The 17,917-nt window shown below is 42.3% G+C and overlaps 2 protein-coding genes across 2 annotated transcripts; both read right to left on the reverse strand.

The window, feature by feature from the left end:
- Positions 1-1,004: 1,004 nt before the first annotated feature.
- LOC308322222 (snRNA-activating protein complex subunit 1-like) lies at positions 1,005-2,150 on the reverse strand (the record flags this gene model as incomplete). The annotated part of the gene is made up of 1 exon (XM_080773416.1): positions 1,005-2,150. The coding sequence occupies one exon, from the start codon at positions 2,148-2,150 to the stop codon at positions 1,005-1,007; it is 1,146 nt and encodes a 381-aa protein (XP_080629542.1).
- A 2,079-nt stretch (positions 2,151-4,229) lies between these two features.
- srp72 (signal recognition particle 72) lies at positions 4,230-17,901 on the reverse strand. The gene is made up of 19 exons (XM_080774072.1): positions 17,768-17,901; positions 15,313-15,433; positions 14,734-14,857; positions 14,077-14,220; positions 12,257-12,368; positions 12,111-12,142; positions 11,337-11,461; positions 11,179-11,236; positions 10,662-10,793; positions 10,156-10,284; positions 9,510-9,582; positions 9,029-9,093; positions 8,433-8,528; positions 7,486-7,589; positions 7,195-7,272; positions 6,734-6,871; positions 5,955-5,992; positions 5,135-5,294; positions 4,230-4,612 (listed from the first exon to the last, which is right to left on the reverse strand). Exons 1-19 carry the CDS (start codon positions 17,865-17,867, stop codon positions 4,438-4,440), a joined length of 2,004 nt encoding a protein of 667 aa, XP_080630198.1. The 5' UTR covers positions 17,868-17,901; the 3' UTR covers positions 4,230-4,437.
- Positions 17,902-17,917: the final 16 nt, after the last annotated feature.

The raw sequence follows: 17,917 nt of genomic DNA on the forward strand, positions 1-17,917 counted from the left end.
CACATTGAGCACACCAATGACCATACTTACATGCCAGCCATCTTGCATCATACTCTTCTTCATACCGAAGAGGCTGTGTGCACGATATGAGACACGTACACATACTCCATGTGATGTCCTACTGACCTAGGCTCCAGAGACACCTCAGCCAGGATCTGCTGTAGCAGCGAGTCCTGTCGGCTCATCTCTCGGTTCTGTGGGCAGCTTTAATGTGAACAACCTTAACTACATCAAAGGGGTCTGTTTGTATTTTCTGCTCAATCAAGATGGGACACAATTATGTATGCTGGGATACAGAAGCCCATGTTTTACGTGGACAACCAAATTTGAAAACATTGAACACATTTACCTATCAAATCATCATCAATGATGATTTAGGCATGGGAAATACGAATGGAAATTAAGGGGCTTGGTTGTTCTTGTAAAGCAGGGGTGGGTGAGACCATTTGATGGATTTCAACAGGGGTGGGTGAGCAACAAAGTGGATTTCAACATGAAAATTTGCCATTTCTGAATCTGACTTAAGGTCTGACATCACCAAGCATGCAAGCTAGAATTAATTATCATACTATGTTTAATAACAAATTATGAGGCACATTTTAAGGGTGCTAATTGGACACTAGATATGAATGAAATTTGAAAACGTTGGATGATCCAAAAATAAATTAATTTGGCAATGTTCCAAACAAATGAAATCATTTTAGCCTATCTGGCTGGTATAAACAAAGAACAGCATAACAAATGTAACACAAATGTGTCACTTCAACTTGACCAGTGGCTGTGACAAATATGTAGCCTAGCCTAGCGTTTCTGAGGAACATTTAGCTATCAAGGATTGGCAAAACTAAACTAAACATAATGGTCAATCGAATTAGCCCTACTTGTTTTAAACAACACGTTGTGCAGGCTAGTATTAAGACCTATATAGGGTCTAACAAAACAAGATGTGTGGCCAAAACAGACACTTTGATTTCTGCAAACGGTCGGTCATGTCTTGCTTTTTCTTAACCTTCCCCATCATCAGCACAGTCATCACTTGAAACGTGGTAGTTCTTAATCTTGCGGTTCAGTTCAGCCTTGGCCATCACCGGGGCACTCAGCATCCAATGATACAGGTTGCTATCCTTCTTTTGCTTACCCAGTTTCTCAAAGGTTCGTGCTCGGAGTGAAGGGGGCCTCGGCCTCCTCGGCTGCCTCTTCGGCGCGTCGTCGTCGTCATCCACAGTCCCCAGACTCTCCACCTGCTGGCGTTCCTGGCGTCGACGTCGCCAGTCGTAGACGCGCTGGGAGGTGGTCACATCTCCGTAGGTGCTGTAGCCCTTCGTCTTGATGGAGGCCAGACGCTGGGCCCTCGCACTGCTCTCCTCCGCATCGGTCTTGTTACCGCCGGTGTCGGACGCCGCGACATCACGCTGATCCCGGGAGTCCCTGGAGAACGTCTCCGTTTGCCAGGAGCTAAACTCCTCGACGCAGTCGTGTAGTCGAGCAGGCAGGTCACCGCGGGCCATGGCGAGGTGCATGCCGTTCTCCTTCACGACGAGGCCCGCTTTCTTCAACTTCTCGTAGTGGCCCTGCACGTTGGCGACCTCCTCGAGCATCTCCCTGGAGACGAGCTCCTGGACCCTGGCGGTCCTGCACATGAACTCGGCGCACATCGGTTCCCTCTTCTCTCTCAGAGAGCGTCGGAAGCTGAGGAAGTGCGGCATGACCGCGTAGTGGACGGCGTTGACGGCATGGAGCTTCTGCAGGACGTACGCGACGTCGTAGTGCGCGGAGTCCACGGAGTCCCGGAGGAAGCTCTGGACATGGTGCCAGTCCTTCAGCGCCAGCCTGATCTTCACGGGCGGCACGGCCAGCTGCGTATGGTAGAAGGCGTGCATCAGGTACAGGCCGCCCACGCGGATCTGGTAGCTGTACGGAGGGAGGAAGTACTTGACGGCGGTGGCCAGCGCCACGCGGCAGAACCGCTTCTGTTCGTTCATGGCGTTGATTCCCACGAACACGCCCGAGAAGCCCATGTCCCTCCAGATGGCGGAGAACACCTCGTAGCGCACCGACTCAGCCTGCTGGAAACGACCCAGCAGCTCCTCCACGTCCTCCGTCAGAGGCTGCCAGAAGAAGTCCGTGTAGATGGCCGGTGGAGGCACCATGATTTCACCTTGTTTACCAAACCAAGAGCAGAGCGCTATTGTTGGGTCATAAGCCCTTAGCAGTTAGCACCTTCTTCAAACCAGACGAGAGGTCGAGGAGCATCTGATTGTGACCTCTGACCCGCCGCCTATATATGACGTCTTTAGAAGGGGCCCTAAACACTTCGTTATCGATGACATTATGAAAACGTCTAACTTTTCTTGTGACCACCGCGCTCCGACTTATGGATGGTGCGTTACCCGTTCAAATAATATAAAATGGAAATAAGGTCACACTGATGAAGGCTAGATAGCCGAAACGTGTCTTCGATTAGTTCGATTCGATCCATCATGCAAAAATTCAGCCTGTGTGCGACTGTGACCCATTACCTAGCTTTATTTCCATTATGAAAATGTCAAAATCGATTTTTTTAAATTGCTTGTAGATATGCTATTTTCACTGCTAAATGTTTTTGATTCAAATACGTGTAATTCTTAATCATGGATCGTCCACAAAGTAACAGTTTTTGTATTGACTTGTGCTTGCGTTTGAAATGTACCCATTCTGCAATCTGCATACTGTGAAATAAAATAGAAACAATCAAATCTGAAGTAAAGACATGTTCGACTCAGACTGTAAAAATGAAAGGTTTGACTCCCAAAGCGGCACCTGGCTTTGCCCCCATACGCTCCCAAACCGGCCCGGGAGTGATCATGTCCTTGTCAACTGCACTCGTGGTGCCCCCTGCTGGTTAGTCAGGGTGCATGTTCTGCATGAGCCCTTTGTGGTGGACAAACGTACCCGTGTGAGTTAAAATATTATTCAACTACAAGGGAAAGCTGCTGTCCAATTTGTACTTTATTCAAATGCACATGCTTTTTATTTTTTTCCATTTCTGTATTGGAATTGAGATTTCCCCCAAAATGGAAAGATTTTACACGAAAGATGAATGTTAAATAGTGAAAATAGCTGACCGACCTGCAAGTTCACAACACTATCGCTTGTATTTTCAATTTGAAAAACAGCTTTAGTGGACAGTTAAATCCTAATGGACTTTTAGAAATGTTAAAAGTACAATATTTGACATTAAACGCAGTGGTGTAAAAGTATAGATACTCCAAAAACAGTACTTTAATGTATTTTGTTACTGTCCAGTGTCCACCACTGGTCTAAATCCTCTCGGACCAACTGGTCTGGCTGTGGAAGTTTAAAAGAAATTTTTTTTGTCTCAGATCAATCATGCTTCAATCTATCACTAAAAAAAAAAAAGTAGCGCTATCTAGGACAGTGGTTCCCAAAGTGGGGTCCGGGGCACCCCCAGGGGTCCTTGAGGGAGTTCCAGGGGGTCCGCAGCTAAATTAGTTTGTACAGTTAAATTAACATTGATTTTACAATATAAATTGGGGGTCCCAGAGATAGAAATGCCATTAAATGGGGGTCCTTCGACTATTTCATGTCAAACTGGAGGTCCTTGAAATTAAATGGGTTGAAAGTCACTGCTAGAGCCGTAAAAATCTCCTTATGGGGGGTCCCTGGCATCTCTTTTCAAATGGGGGTCCACGGGCTAATTATTAGTATCAATTTAGGGGTCCTTGACATGAAAAAGTTTGGGAACCACTGGTCTAGGAGTTAGGGTACTCATATAGTTCAGCTTAACACCACATTGCTCCACGTTTTAACCTGGGAAAGTAGACCGATAAAAATAATCATTTGAAAAAGATGGAAAGGCTACCCATGACTATTGTTAAGGAACTTTTTATTAAGATACAACAAATTGGGTCACATATTCAGCCAAAATATCTTCTGATCATAAACGATCCCAAAAACAACATGCCATGGATTTAAAAATAATAATTCTGAACATAGCGCCCATCACCTTTTCTGGCCAACAATGAGGACAAAAAATGGGCATGTTGAATAAAGTTTCAGTCATGACGGCTGTCATTGTAGTCCCTCTAGTTTTAAATGAACAATAATTTATTCATATTTAAGATGATGTAAGGGTATTTTGGTGAAATTATCTTTAACACGTGTATGACATATGCACCTAAAAAAAAGGGCAGTTCTTTGCAATAAACAAATAATGAGGTCTCTGGCAATTACCATCAACACAACACTTTTTATTTGATGCGAGTAGTTGTTTTTACAGCCCCTGAAATGCATACAATAACTAAGACTTTGTTTGTACATAACTGTCTAAAAAACATTACTTCAGAAAATGGATGCATAAACCACAACGCTTGCGATTTATCATGAAAAATAATAAGATTCTAGTCTGTCTTGCGTGTGCTGCTCAATCCCCACAGACTACCAGCCTCCTTTCCCCCCTTTCTTCTTCTTTTGGGGGACCTTCTTGCGAGTGGCGCCTGAGGCGGCAGGTTTCTGCTGCCGAGGAGGGACCCCAGCGCTGCTTGCAGCAGAGCCAGATGCAGAGCCTGGTCTTGGGGAAGTGGGGGGGCTGCTAGCCGTCTTACTGGCGTCCCTTGAATAAAACAAAGGTGTTTCATTGAAGGCTGCCCTGATGCTGGAAATTACAGAACAACTTCATGCCTGCATCTACAGGTATACTACACAATTAAATAATTACTTGAAGCCTTCGGTAACAGAGCCTGGGGAAAATATCAGTCACTCAGTCAATGCAATTCCTCTAAACAATGAATGCTCAGGGAATATTCAAAGGAATAACAATTTGGAAACATTGTTTCAAGGACAGCTGCTTGCTTACAGAAGAAAATGAGCAAACAGCCGTTATGCACATGAATGTGCACATTACTATATGCGATTGCCAACAATAGCGGATTTAAGTGATTTGTTGAAAAGGTGTACAATATGACTGGGGAAATGGAAAAGAAAAAGTCTTCTTTATTTTGCATTTTGAGATTTAGCTTTAGTCTTTCATATGTTGTACGTATATTATCTTCTACTTTATATCCTTTTAATTTTTAAGGGTTTGCTTTTATGTGCTGAATATATATAAGTTTGTCATCGTATTGAGTTTACTTACAGTTCGGCGCATGCTGCTGCTGATGCTCCCTGCGTGCCTTTTCCCACCTGCTGGTTCTTCTTACCCTTCTTCTTGCCCCTGTAGTAAGAGCGCTCCCTCATAGGCAGCCATCTCTCTGGGTCAGGGGTTGATGTAGGGTCAAAGTTCTTGGGTAACTTGCCTAAAAGCAACAACAGAACATGTTAGAATAATTGTCAGGTATGTCCTCAACCCGAATTTGGTGATGACATTTCAGCACAATATACATTGACAGACAGAAAACCGGTGGATTGTCCACCCCAAGAGAAAGATCAAGAATCTTGTTTTTGTTCTCGAGTGAGGGAGGACAGAGTTAACCTGACTCCGCCAGCAGGTGGCAGCAGTGAGTTCCTCCTCCTGCTCCCATCTGGTCCCTCTTGACAATGTACTCCGAGCCATTTCTGACCGGAGAGATATGCGGCCGCTAGAGGCGGGATCAACGCGATACTGATGACGTATTGAAGCACTGTCACAGTGCAAATGTAAACACAACCTAACAAGACTACAACTCGAAATTATGGAGATCATCATTTTTGTCCCGCTGCTTCCAGTTTATCGTTTCAGCTTGAGAGCCCAGATCCAGGCAGGAGGAGGGAACTTGTGAACTCAATACTGCCGCAATCTGGTGGAGTCAGGTTAGGACAGAGTGGGAGACCAGCTATTAGAAATCAAAACAGCAGGAGCTGTATAGCATTAGCTATACCTTTATGTAGAAAGAAGCCAGTTTAGGTGGTTTAGACATCTAGTAAGTGTGCCTCCTGCAAACTTTTAAAGTACTGAATTCAATCAAGCAATATCAAACCTTTCTTTTTCTTCTTCTTCTTCTTGATATCACCTTGGCTGTGAAGAGAGCAAAGTCTGGTTAGGTATCGGATATGTCAAATTCATCATTTTAAAAAAAAGGTATCGTCTAAGTCAGTGAATTTCCATCCATCCATCCATCCATCTTCAACTGCTTTTCCGTAGTCAGGTCACGGGGGCAACAGCTCCACCAGAGTGCTCCAGACTTCCCTCTTCAGAGCAACATTAGTGACTTCCTCCTGGGGGATTCCGAGACGTTCCAAGGCCAGTGAGTCGATGCGTTTCCTCCAACTGCAGCTTGGTCTGCCCCGGGGTCTCCTCCCAGTGGCCGAGAGGCATCCTAACCAGATGCCGAACCACCTAAGATGGCTCCTTTCCAGGCGAAGGAGCAGCGGCTCTCTCGTGTGACTGAACTTCTCAACCTATCTCTAAGGGAGATGCCAACCACCGGTCAAAGAAAACTCATTTCGGCCGCTTGTATTCGCGACCTTATTCTTTCGGTCATGACCCACACTTCATGACCATAGGTGAGAGTAGGAACGAAGATTGCTCGGTAGACAGAGTGAATTTGTGCAATGAAAAAGCACCACAGAATTGTTAATGGTTTGTGGCATATCACAGGCAGGCCACACCATCATGAACCGACACTATTGTAATGTTACGTATTCACTTTCTTTCAGAGATGCACATACATTTCCTTGATGTGATAAATAAATTGCACTGCCTTCTGGTATTTGAAGTGACCAACAATACAGGTTTTATTTGGAATTTGTGGCTCACCCTTGCTCTTTGGGCAAGTTTTCTCCTGTAACTTTAGCAGCCTTCTTCCTGACATAGGTTGCACCGTGTGAGTTCTCTAGCGCATCTACATCCATGTTCAAGGCCATGGTGTCTGGGGATGGGAGGTGCTTACTCAGGCTGGAGAACATGGTTAAGATGGTAATAATGCATATGACCTCAAGTAACAATGATAGTACCAACAATACTCCTGAGTCCTAACCCATAATAAAAATTTAAAAAGGAGACTTTTCCAAAATTGCAAGAATATAGCTCTCAAAAAATGCCCCACCAATACCATAATGGAAAACATGGAAATTAACTGCAAATAACCTACTCCAATAATGTAAGCATTGTAAATAATTTGTGTGCAATTCAGTGTCTTGAAAAATAGCACTCCATTAGAATCAATAGTAACATCTTTAGTTTGTTTCATCAGACATGTCAATCAGGTGAAAGGATACGATTTGGCTTTGTCCGTGTCTACCAAGGAATAGGCAGAGATGAGCTGTGCCAATGTGTGGATGTCATTGGTGTTCTGTCTGTAGTTGGGAGGAGACAATTAGTTAAAATTCATCTGACAACCGCTAAAACCTAAATTATATTTTCAAAATAGCAGATTTACAAGCTCACATATTTTCATGGTGTTTTATGAACACATGCCCATGACTTATTTATTTTTGGGCTTGGACATTGCCAAGACCAAACTAAAAACAGAATGTCATTTAGCTCAAGCTTTTTGGAACTGTACTCACTTCCAAAGCTGCTCCAAATCACTGATGGCCTCTTTTTTACGTCCGTGCTTCAACTTGAAATTGGCAGCTTCCCGTACAAGGGCGAGGTGTGGGGTGGATCCAGGCTGGTTTTGAGTAAGGATTAAAATACAAATGAATATCCCTCATGTAGATATATACTCTCCCTCAGACTTTACGGTCAGAAGAAAAGCCTCGCGGATCCAAACGTTAACACTGAATAAATTCCACAAGGGGAGCAACACTTTCCTATCCCGATATGAGAGTGGAGACTACTTGAAACTTTATTTTCATGCCAGAATGCTGTCTGAATATTCATCTAGTACAGTAAATAACACAACAAGACCAAAAAGAACAAGCCAACATATTCTCAAGTACATTGTCCAGTTCATAACTCTATGCAACTCCATTTTCATTTGAACGCATTTTATGAATGAATCTGAGATTACTTGATTACTTGAAGCTCATCTCAAAATAGCAGTAGGCTACTAAAAACAAACATGACCTTTCAAGGACGTACAGACAGTGTGTCCCACAGATTCAAGAAACACATCCAAAAGTATGGCTGTACGATATGGACACATTTTCATATCTTGGTATTTATGCCAAATATTGCGATATCGATATTACCGTTAGAATTTTATATTCTATATTTTATTTAAGTGTTGCAACACTTAAAATACACACACACACCAACAGGAGCATGAAAGAGGGAGAAACGGAGTGGTGGTTTATTTTCTGAGGGGCACAGAGGGATGTTGCTGGCTTTAGAAGTGGACGATATATACTATATCTATATCGCCATACCGTTGCCTTTTTGCGATAATGATATTGCGCATGTTGTTCATACCCCGACAATGATACGATAACGATATATTGTGCAGCCATTTCCTAAAAGTAGCATTAGTACATAAATGTTACACACATACAGTATATAAGCAAAAGCAAACCTGCGTGTCTTGGTAATACTGAATAGCTTGGCTGAAGACATCAATAGCGCTGTCAATGTCTTCTTCATGGGAGTACATCGTTACCAGAGCTGAAACCTAAGAAATCATTTACACTCATTAGCTGGATTAGCATTGAAGTGTGAGGATGCCTTATTGAAAATTAACAATGTCACTGAAGAAAACCCACCATTATCTTGTCTGCCTCCGATCACAGTTACATATTAAAAATCACACCCGTGTGAACTGAGTGGTACAATTCCCCCTTTTCTGTTACTTCATTATTAAATTCACTGCTCCTTACATTAAATTAAGTGTATTTATTTCCAAGTACACTCTATCCAGTGCCATTTGTGTTTACCAACATTGGCTTGCACACACAAAGGCCATGGGCTGGATGTTTATTCCTGAGCCTACGCAGAATGCAAATTCATGCAAATGAGGAGTGCTGCATGGGAACTCCACTGTCACCACCATTGTGTATGTGAATTTGCCCTTTTAACCATGACTAAAGGTATAGCACTGACCAAAATCATATAGATTTCCTGATTGAAGATTGTACACATTGTATTGAGTCACAGTGGTTAACTTGGACATACCATTCCTGGTTTGTGCTTGAAATCTTCAATTGACCGCAAGGTGTCACATGCTTTTGTAACATGACCTGTAGAAAGAAAATTAACGTTTTAACTCTTCAGCTTTTTCAACACAAGTCCTCGGATAATTGATTGATACAGTAATAATGAGGTCAGCGGGCCCATATATGGAATTGGAATACTCCCTGCTGACAGGTGCCGCCCCAACCCGTAGGATTACATGCAGTGCCAATTATCACCCTCGCCGCCTGGCGTACCGCCCCGACTATATCTCTATTGTGTTCCTATAGAGACATTTGACAAAGCCGGCTGCACCACGGTGGATTTGAACCCACGACCTCCGTGGTAGTGGACAGCTAATTTACCACTGTGCCACCCAAGTGCCTATATGCACTTTTTTTCATTATTAGGCTTTACAGGGTAGACTTTTATTCTTGGTAAATAAGTCATGCCATAAAAATAAGTAGAGAACATTTGCCGATACCTTGAATCAAGTAGAGTTGTGCCATTGTTAGTTTAATGTCGGCTGCACTTTCTGGATGTTGATCTGAGAATTGCTTAAAAGAGAAAGTAGAACATTATTTTATGATGAAGTATAAAACTTAGAAATGGATAATAGACATGTCAATTTTCTTGATGGACATCATAGTCTCTCCATGAATCAAATACAAAAGACCAAACAGGCAACATGTAAAAAGAATTGTCATGGCTCAGCGGAGCCCTGAACAGAGGATGAGCACCAGTAAGACGCCTTAATATAGGCGACGAGCGACCGCAGGGTTGACACACTACCGGAATAATGTCACTTCATTAAAGCACTGTCAAGTCTGTCATAGAACTATCATTTTAAATTGTCTCATATAAGCATTGTGGTCCAAGATTAGCGATAGGGAGTTGTCTCTGTGTCGTCACAACTGTAAATAAACAGTCTCAGAAATTTGTAATGAAGAACTTCCACTGAAATATAACATTGTAATGATAAACACGTGTTATTTGCAAATATAAGAGGGACTAACAAGAAAGGGGATTAAAATCTATAAAAACAGAACAGAAACATGGTAATAAAATTCTTATTTATTTTAAAATTACCGTCCCTAAAATTGATAGAACAATAAAGTAGATTGTTGTACCTGCAGTAGCTCGATGGCCTTGCTGTGCTGTTTCTCCCTGCAAAGTTGGGCGACCTGGATCAGTACCGGCCGGGGGTGACCCGGATTCTGGTTCTGGAGACTGGATGACAGCTTCCTGCACTGTTCAGCCTATTGAGGAGAAGCCAACAGGGGAATAACCCTTTATCTTTAGTTCTCCATTTTCTAATTTACTGTGTTTGTGTATTTTATTATGGAAAGAAATTGTCCATTCGGAAGATGATGCATTTATTTGACAGTCCATAGTGCCATAACAATTTATCGTTTTTCCTTTACATAAATATGCCATATACACATACAACCCACACACTTCAGTAAATGTCAGTAAGTGTGGAAGAAGTAGATACCGCCCAGTTTAGAGGCTTGCATTTCATTATGAACTTAGCTCCTTTTGCTTTGGTTGCTGCGATAAGTTGTCAAACTATTTACAATATTTTTAAGCATAAGGGGTAATTTGTACTTAATAATAAATCAGACTGAAACTGTACCTGGTTGGTGTACATGGCCAGGAGAGCTTTGTTGAAGTCTATGGCCTGCAGCTGCTTCTTGGCTAGTTTGTACTCCACGCCGTCAGCGCTGGTCAGCTTCACCTTCTTCTTGGAGTCAAACACGTTTTGGTCCTGCAAGAGCAGACAGTACTCTCAGAAATGGAATGAAAACCCTTCTTTATCTTTAAACCAGTGTTTTAAAATACCGTATGACAATATTTTTCACCAAATAATACTTTATTGTGACATATTAAAAAAATAATATATATATATATCCCACACTAGTTTGAATGATATGATGGGTGATATGCTGACACAAATGATATGATTTAAAAGTCACCACTGCATTACTTCTGCACCTCAAAACATTTATTATGTGCCCATTATTCTATTGAACTAAACATTTTGGTGTTTTAACCCTTTTATCTGGACAGGAACCCCTTTTGGGGTTCTTGTTGCTATGTACAGTATATAGCAACAGGTCAGGCTATAGAAGGCGTTTTTACAATTTACCAACCTTGTTTATTGTAATGATGTTGTTGGCAGTCACAGCAAGCAGCCCCACATCAGATGGCCTGCAATTAAACCCAAACTTTTAGAGATTGTTTGGGGGGAATTTCCAATAACACCAAAAAGCTCTAAATCCTCAAGAAATGCATATTGGAAATGACTCACTTGAGCTTGATGACCTGGTTGTAGAGCTGCAGCGCATCCTCTGGCCGGCCTTGTAACTGCATGATGTAGGCCATCTGCGAGTGGATGACAGCCAGCTCAGACTCGATGTCCTCCTCGGTCACATCCTGCAACAGAGAGACATGCAACACAACACCATGACCTCCCATGCAGATTTGTCCTTCATGGAATAGACTCAAAAGATATCATTGCCAAGACTCAGGGGTCATCGCCATGTTGGCTTGTGGTGGACCTTTTTGTCTAAATTCCATTTTTGCCACGGACATAGTCACATACAACATGAGTGGACAATAATAATACCAGAAACACAAATAGATGGAACATTTGAACATTCTCAGAATTAAGGGGGTCTTTGCAAATACAACATTTGAGTACCACTATACTGGACTGGACTCTAATGTGCCATAGTAAATAATTGTCATACATTTTCTAAATAAGAATGAACACGAAAACCTGTCTTAACAGTCAGTATTTTGGGTGTTATGATAAAAATAAGAACATTATAAAACAGAAAATCTAAAATGTTGCCACGGACAAGACCAAGTCTTTGCCACGGACAAATTTGTCCGTGTACGGGCATGTTGATGAACCCTGCGACTTCTTCTTGCCCTCATCAAAATTAGCACTTGTGCTAACACACTGTAAGCAATGCATCTACTAATTGTGCAATGAGCAATGTGATTATAATAATAACAGTTTTGGCACCCAATAATAAATACAAAAATAAACCAGATTACATTTGCAAAAATCACTTACTGAATCTTCACTCAGGGAAACTCTACAAAGCTCTGAAAAACAAAACAAAGCACAGGTTTGAATAAAAGAGACATGGACCTTGGTTTCATCCAAGGTCTGGATGAAAAAGCAAATAGACAGTGAGCTTACAATAAAAGGAAACTGACCTTCTGCTTGTCGAAGTTTATTGAAGGCCTCTGTAAGCTTTCCTTGACCAATAAGAGTGCAGGAAGAATTGTAGCAAAGCTCATACGTTGTCTCAGGAAGGCCAAGATCATCCTGCAACCCACAGGCATGGAGGGAAATGAAGAGAGTGAAATAAATTTGTTTATTTAAATTAAATGAGTAGTTAATCAAGAAAATTACCCATTTTCTCTCAATTACACACCCCATGAAGGCTTGAACTCATGGCAACTTTTTGTAATTAAACGAATAATTCGATGCCCAGTCAATAGCAGACTCCAGCAGTCATCATATTATTGGCCTAATGTAAAAATATAATTTCTATGAATTCAAGGCTTCATGGAGTGTGTAACTGATAGAAAATAACAATAAGTCATCTTCGGGGTCAACTACTCCTGTTAAATGAATGAACTTCCATTCATAATGGCTCGTACACACTGCCCGATATTTGCTCCGATTATGCTGTCGGGGAGCATTTTTGGTGCTCGCCGACAAAACCCCAATCTGACGTAAAATCGGGCTTTGATCAGCGAGGTTTTGCTCGCTGTGTGAGAAAGGAGCTGCGAGAAGATCCAGCGCTGATAAAAGCGCTCACCGACGCCTCCCCGACCATTTCTGAACTTCTAGCACGTTTGATATTTGACTCTGTCACCGACTGGATATCATACAGTATAAACTGGGTTGCGACAGCGCCCCGATAAGGCCTGTATTACAGCCAATGAGAGCACACTGCTCACAGCACTGCTGTCCATCTGTCTGTATAGAAGATGATCAGATATATATATATAACCTTCATTCCGTCGGTAAATCCCTGTGTAGTACGGTAGCCTATATTAGCCCAATATTGCCGTTACGCATGCCACTTGAATAATGTTGATACAACCGCATGGGAATCAACAGTCGAGAGCAAACTTTTGGTCCTCGTGTGTGTGCGGAGAGAGACAGTTAGGGCCGATTCATACTCCTATTTTAGAGCCGAATAAAAGTCGGTTCGGCGTTGGTTCGGGGCGGGTACCGTCCTAAAGTCAGCTCTTCGGTGCTACTGAAAATTTCTGACGAGCCGAAATCATTTCGGCACTGTACAGCGGTAAAATAGGAGTATGAATCGGCCCTTATTTAATGAAACTCAAGATTATAACTTCCTGTCTCACTATAGCGGTATCACAAACATGTCGCCCTGTGTAACCTGGCAGCTATTCCTGTGTGTGTGGTGTGCCGTGCACGCAGAGAGAGAGAGAGAGAGATGCGCCCTGTCTGGGTCTCGTGCTTGTATCACGGCATCCTGCATGTGCATGAATTGGGATAAAAAAAACAAATGATGTAGCCGCTGCCTATATGTATCGGGTCTGGATCGCATCTTGGTAAACTCTTGCAGTGTGTGATCCCTGGTCGGCGATCAATCGTTTAGTGTGAAAGCCACAAAGATATAATGACAGCCGATTAAAAAACAGACTCCTGCAGTGTGAAATGCACAACGATCTGATGACTCGCCGACAACTTTAAAACTCCTGCAGTGTAGGGTCCATAAGTAATATGCTTCATATGCCACTCACTGGCAGGTGATCTGCAAAATGCTGTAGACTAGGCATGCGACTAATATTTGTGGTACAAACAAGCAAATATATCCCAATGAGCAGATAAAAACATCCCCCCCAAGGCCCCAACCACACACAAACAGGATCTATGTGGATAATGTGGATGTACAAAACACCCTGAAAACTCACAGCAAAGCAATAGTCTCCTTGCAAGCCCTATAGAGGAGTGCGAGATCAATGGTTCACATAATAAATGCATTTGCACTCACCAGGGGGGCGTCCTCCCACTGACTCATAGCAGCGACCACAGCAGTCAGGTTGGTCTTCCTCTCTTCCTCATATTCATCCTGGGAGTTACGGATCAGGTCTGTGTACACAGCCCTGCATTCATCATAGCGCTCCAGTCTGTAAAGCTAGGCCAAGGAAAATAATGAGAGTCAGTCAGCAGGGATGGTTCATTCTCAGCCAAAATAATTGAAATTAAAACACAATTGGGGTTCATTTCTGCCGATTTCAACAATGCTTTGCAACATATTAAAAGCTATGCACTGTTAGAATCTTCGGCCATTACATTTTATATTATTTTCATTTACTCAATTCACTTGGGCAGTACTTCAACCCTAATAATGTACCAATTCTCCTCTGGTGAGGCATAGGTAGCCTAAGCCTTATGCCATAAGGCATACATGGGCAACTGGTGGCCCGGGCCCCCACCAGCACTTAATGCGGCCCACAGGTTAATATCAGAATACTGATATATTATCGACTTCAGCGGTTACAATTTCAAACTTGACCCGCTTTAATGACTAAGTCTATATATGTAGCTTAATGTTTGTTTTATGTCCAATGTTGGATTCCAATTCAAATATAGCAACAAAACAAAGAAATCAGGATTTCAATTCATTAATTTCAAATACGAGCCTCACCACTTGGCCATAGAGCTCCTTCAATTTGTCCGTCTGCTCAGAAGCACTTTCAATGGTCTTCAGGGCACTTTCCACTCTGTTCAGCCGGTACTCACAGTAAGCCTTCTCGAAAACAACATCATCACTGAAACAGATAGTTAAGGCACCAGCAATAAGGCAATTGACAAACATCAGCACCATTTCAATTTACAATAACCATTTAGCAAACGCTCTTAATCCAGAGTGATTTACATTGAGAGCAAGAATAAAAAACACACATCACATACAAAGTAGTTATCATGAATCATAATCAATCGTAAGCTAAGAATGTAACAGTGGAATATCTATATAATGAAACTATGCATATATATACACTATAGTGCTATTTTTACATAAAATGCTATAAGTCTACATAAACTGCTATATAAGTCTACATAAAATGCTATCTAACATAGATAAGGTCGAGGCTAGGGTAAATTATTGTGTGCCCAGAAGATGTTATGCTCTCTTTGGTTTAATGTTACCAGAAAGCTGCACATATGACGTCATTAAGATTTAGCACACATTACTGGATTATTTAACAGATGAAACACAGTATACCTGGCTAGGACCTTTGAATGGTTGTTCATGACATTCAGTGCCTCTTTGAAGCTGCCATTTTGGACGAGACATACAATTTTACAGTGCAGGGCTGACACGTCATCCTTGACCTCATGCAAAACTGCAAGAGAACGATGAAACATTTAATATAACAGGTCATTCATTGGCATAGAACTTAATTATATATCCAGCCAAACACACACAATTTACAGACAGTGTATGCATCAAGGGTAGAAGACAGGGTGTTAATTAAGCTATTCAAAATGGAATCGACTTACAAGGTAGTCAATCTGACTTTGCCCTAAATACCTCAAGAAAGTGAGCGATACCCACAGCCACAATACTTCAATCAATCTTCAGTCAATTATCCTACCCTACAGCACTGCCACTCAAGTGTGGAATGCCCTGACCCCATCCCTTAGGCCAAATCTCGGCCACTCGCTCACTCACACTCGGTCACTCCAGCATGGCAAATTATGATGAAATTGGTGACCTGCCGAAATTGGTTACCATCTTGTTGTGTTCATCCAACTTACTAGCCCCTCTCGGAACCCTCCATAAAGCTTTTATGAAATTTGGATGTCGCTTTATGTAGGGTCCCTGTACGTATCTATATTTTCGAATGCGATTGTTGGAACGCGGACATAAACAAACTCCGCATTAAGTTGGTCTGCGCACGCTGACGATTTGTTTTCTTGTGGTGGCTTCTGAATGTGAGAACTATAAGTACCTATACATACCTCTGAGAATATCTCCTGTGTCGCGGAAGCCGTTAAGTATTTTTAATCCATGTTTGATTAAAAATGTCGCTTTGATTCTTCTTGTTTATTTACCGTTTATTGTACCGCCTCCCGATGTGCGGTTGGCTTTGCCGGCTACGTCCCTGCCTCTGATCTGCTCCGTCATAGCTATAGCGCCACTAGCTAGCCAGATAGGCAGTACAATGAGGTGTCAATAAACAAGGTAGGAAGAAGCGACATTTTTAATCAAACATAGATTTAAAATACTTAACGGCTTCCGCGACACAGGAGATATTCTCAGAGGTATGTATAGGTACTTATAGTTCACACATTCAGAAGCCCGCACAGGAAAGAACGTCGTAAAACTGCGCAGATTCATTTCTCCGAACGTGTTTACATTGTATGTATGTGTGCATACCTGGTGGCAGCCCGGCGGTGGACAAGGACCCAATGGTATAAAGTCTTAAAAATGTCAGAAACTTTACTACCATTGGGTTCTGCTTGTGGGGCTACCAACTTACATGGAAGTCTTTAAATGCGTGGCCTAAATACAGCTAGGTTGAACTCTACTAGTAATAATACTGCTGCAATAACAAACTGCAAGGTTTACATTGACATTATGTGATTGTCTACACGATTGTCACATATTTTAGAAGATCACCAATTTCACCGTAACACCATGCTGAAGTGACCGAGTGCGAGTGAGCGAGATTTGAGGTATTGGAATTTGGCTTTAAAATGTGGATCACTGGCTTAAATCCACCTTTCGACAGGCCAAAGGGGGAGGTAAATATCACTCATCCCTTCGAAAATAGAAATGTGACCCACCCCTCACTTCACACGGGTGGGATTTTTTAATGTAATGTTGATGAATTGAATACCATTGAGGACCTCAAAGTCAACAGGACCTCTTTTGGGTTATCCTTTTAGAGTTAGACCAAGTCAACGTGTATGCCTGAGTGTTCATTGTTCATTGTTCAACCAATCAGACAGTAAAGTGCAGGGGTCACCAACATGCAATTTTTTTATATAAATAATGTTCTTATTTTCATCACCCACTTAATGAAGTCTCCAGGTTCTTTTTAGAATATGTATGACAATTATTTACTACGATTATGGGCCATGGCACATTAGGAGTCCAACTAGTACTCAGTCAGATGTCTTGTTGTCCCCCTTAACTCTAGTGTTCAAATGGAACCAAATGGACCATTTGGAATGTTGACCAAAATGTCCACCACAAGTCAACCCCTGGTGTTATCTGAAGCGTAACGTGCATGTATAATCATCAGGACTACACCGAATGTTTATAGATATATAATAATTAGTATGGTGACAATGTAGCCAAAGAAAGGTTCCAACAGAGGTAGCTGACATGGGACACGTCACTGGTCAGTGGTCAATAAGGACACACTTCAGGGCCTAATGCATCTCTTTAGTTAAACCACAACACATACAATAGCTTGATTGTCAAAGATATCATGTTACAGCAAATGCCGACCTGTCCTGTACAATATGTAAAGCATGATTTGGCGTTTTTAAGATGTCGAGCCAGTAAGCCAAAGAGGCGCTACTACAGCTGCTACAGTAGTTAAGTTAGCACGGCCCGGCTAATGCTAACAGCTGGACGCAACCACATCTTGGAGCGATGTGGTGGTATCTGCAGTGCAGAGGGAAAAAGGACAATAACACAGTATATAGGAGACATCAAACCGTACTTCTGCTGATGGCCTTCAAGGCCCGTGTGTAGTCTCCACTCTGTCCACAGCGGTTCACTTCGGTCCACAGGGAAGCCACGGAGGCTCCTGCGTTCGCCATGTTTGCTGCGTGAAGATGTCTGTAGACTATTTGTCTGTTCTAGTGTTCTT

The sequence above is a fragment of the Protomyctophum bolini genome, assembly GCF_963924005.1.
Source record: "Protomyctophum bolini genome assembly, chromosome: 10".
Lineage (NCBI taxonomy): Eukaryota > Metazoa > Chordata > Actinopteri > Myctophiformes > Myctophidae > Protomyctophum > Protomyctophum bolini.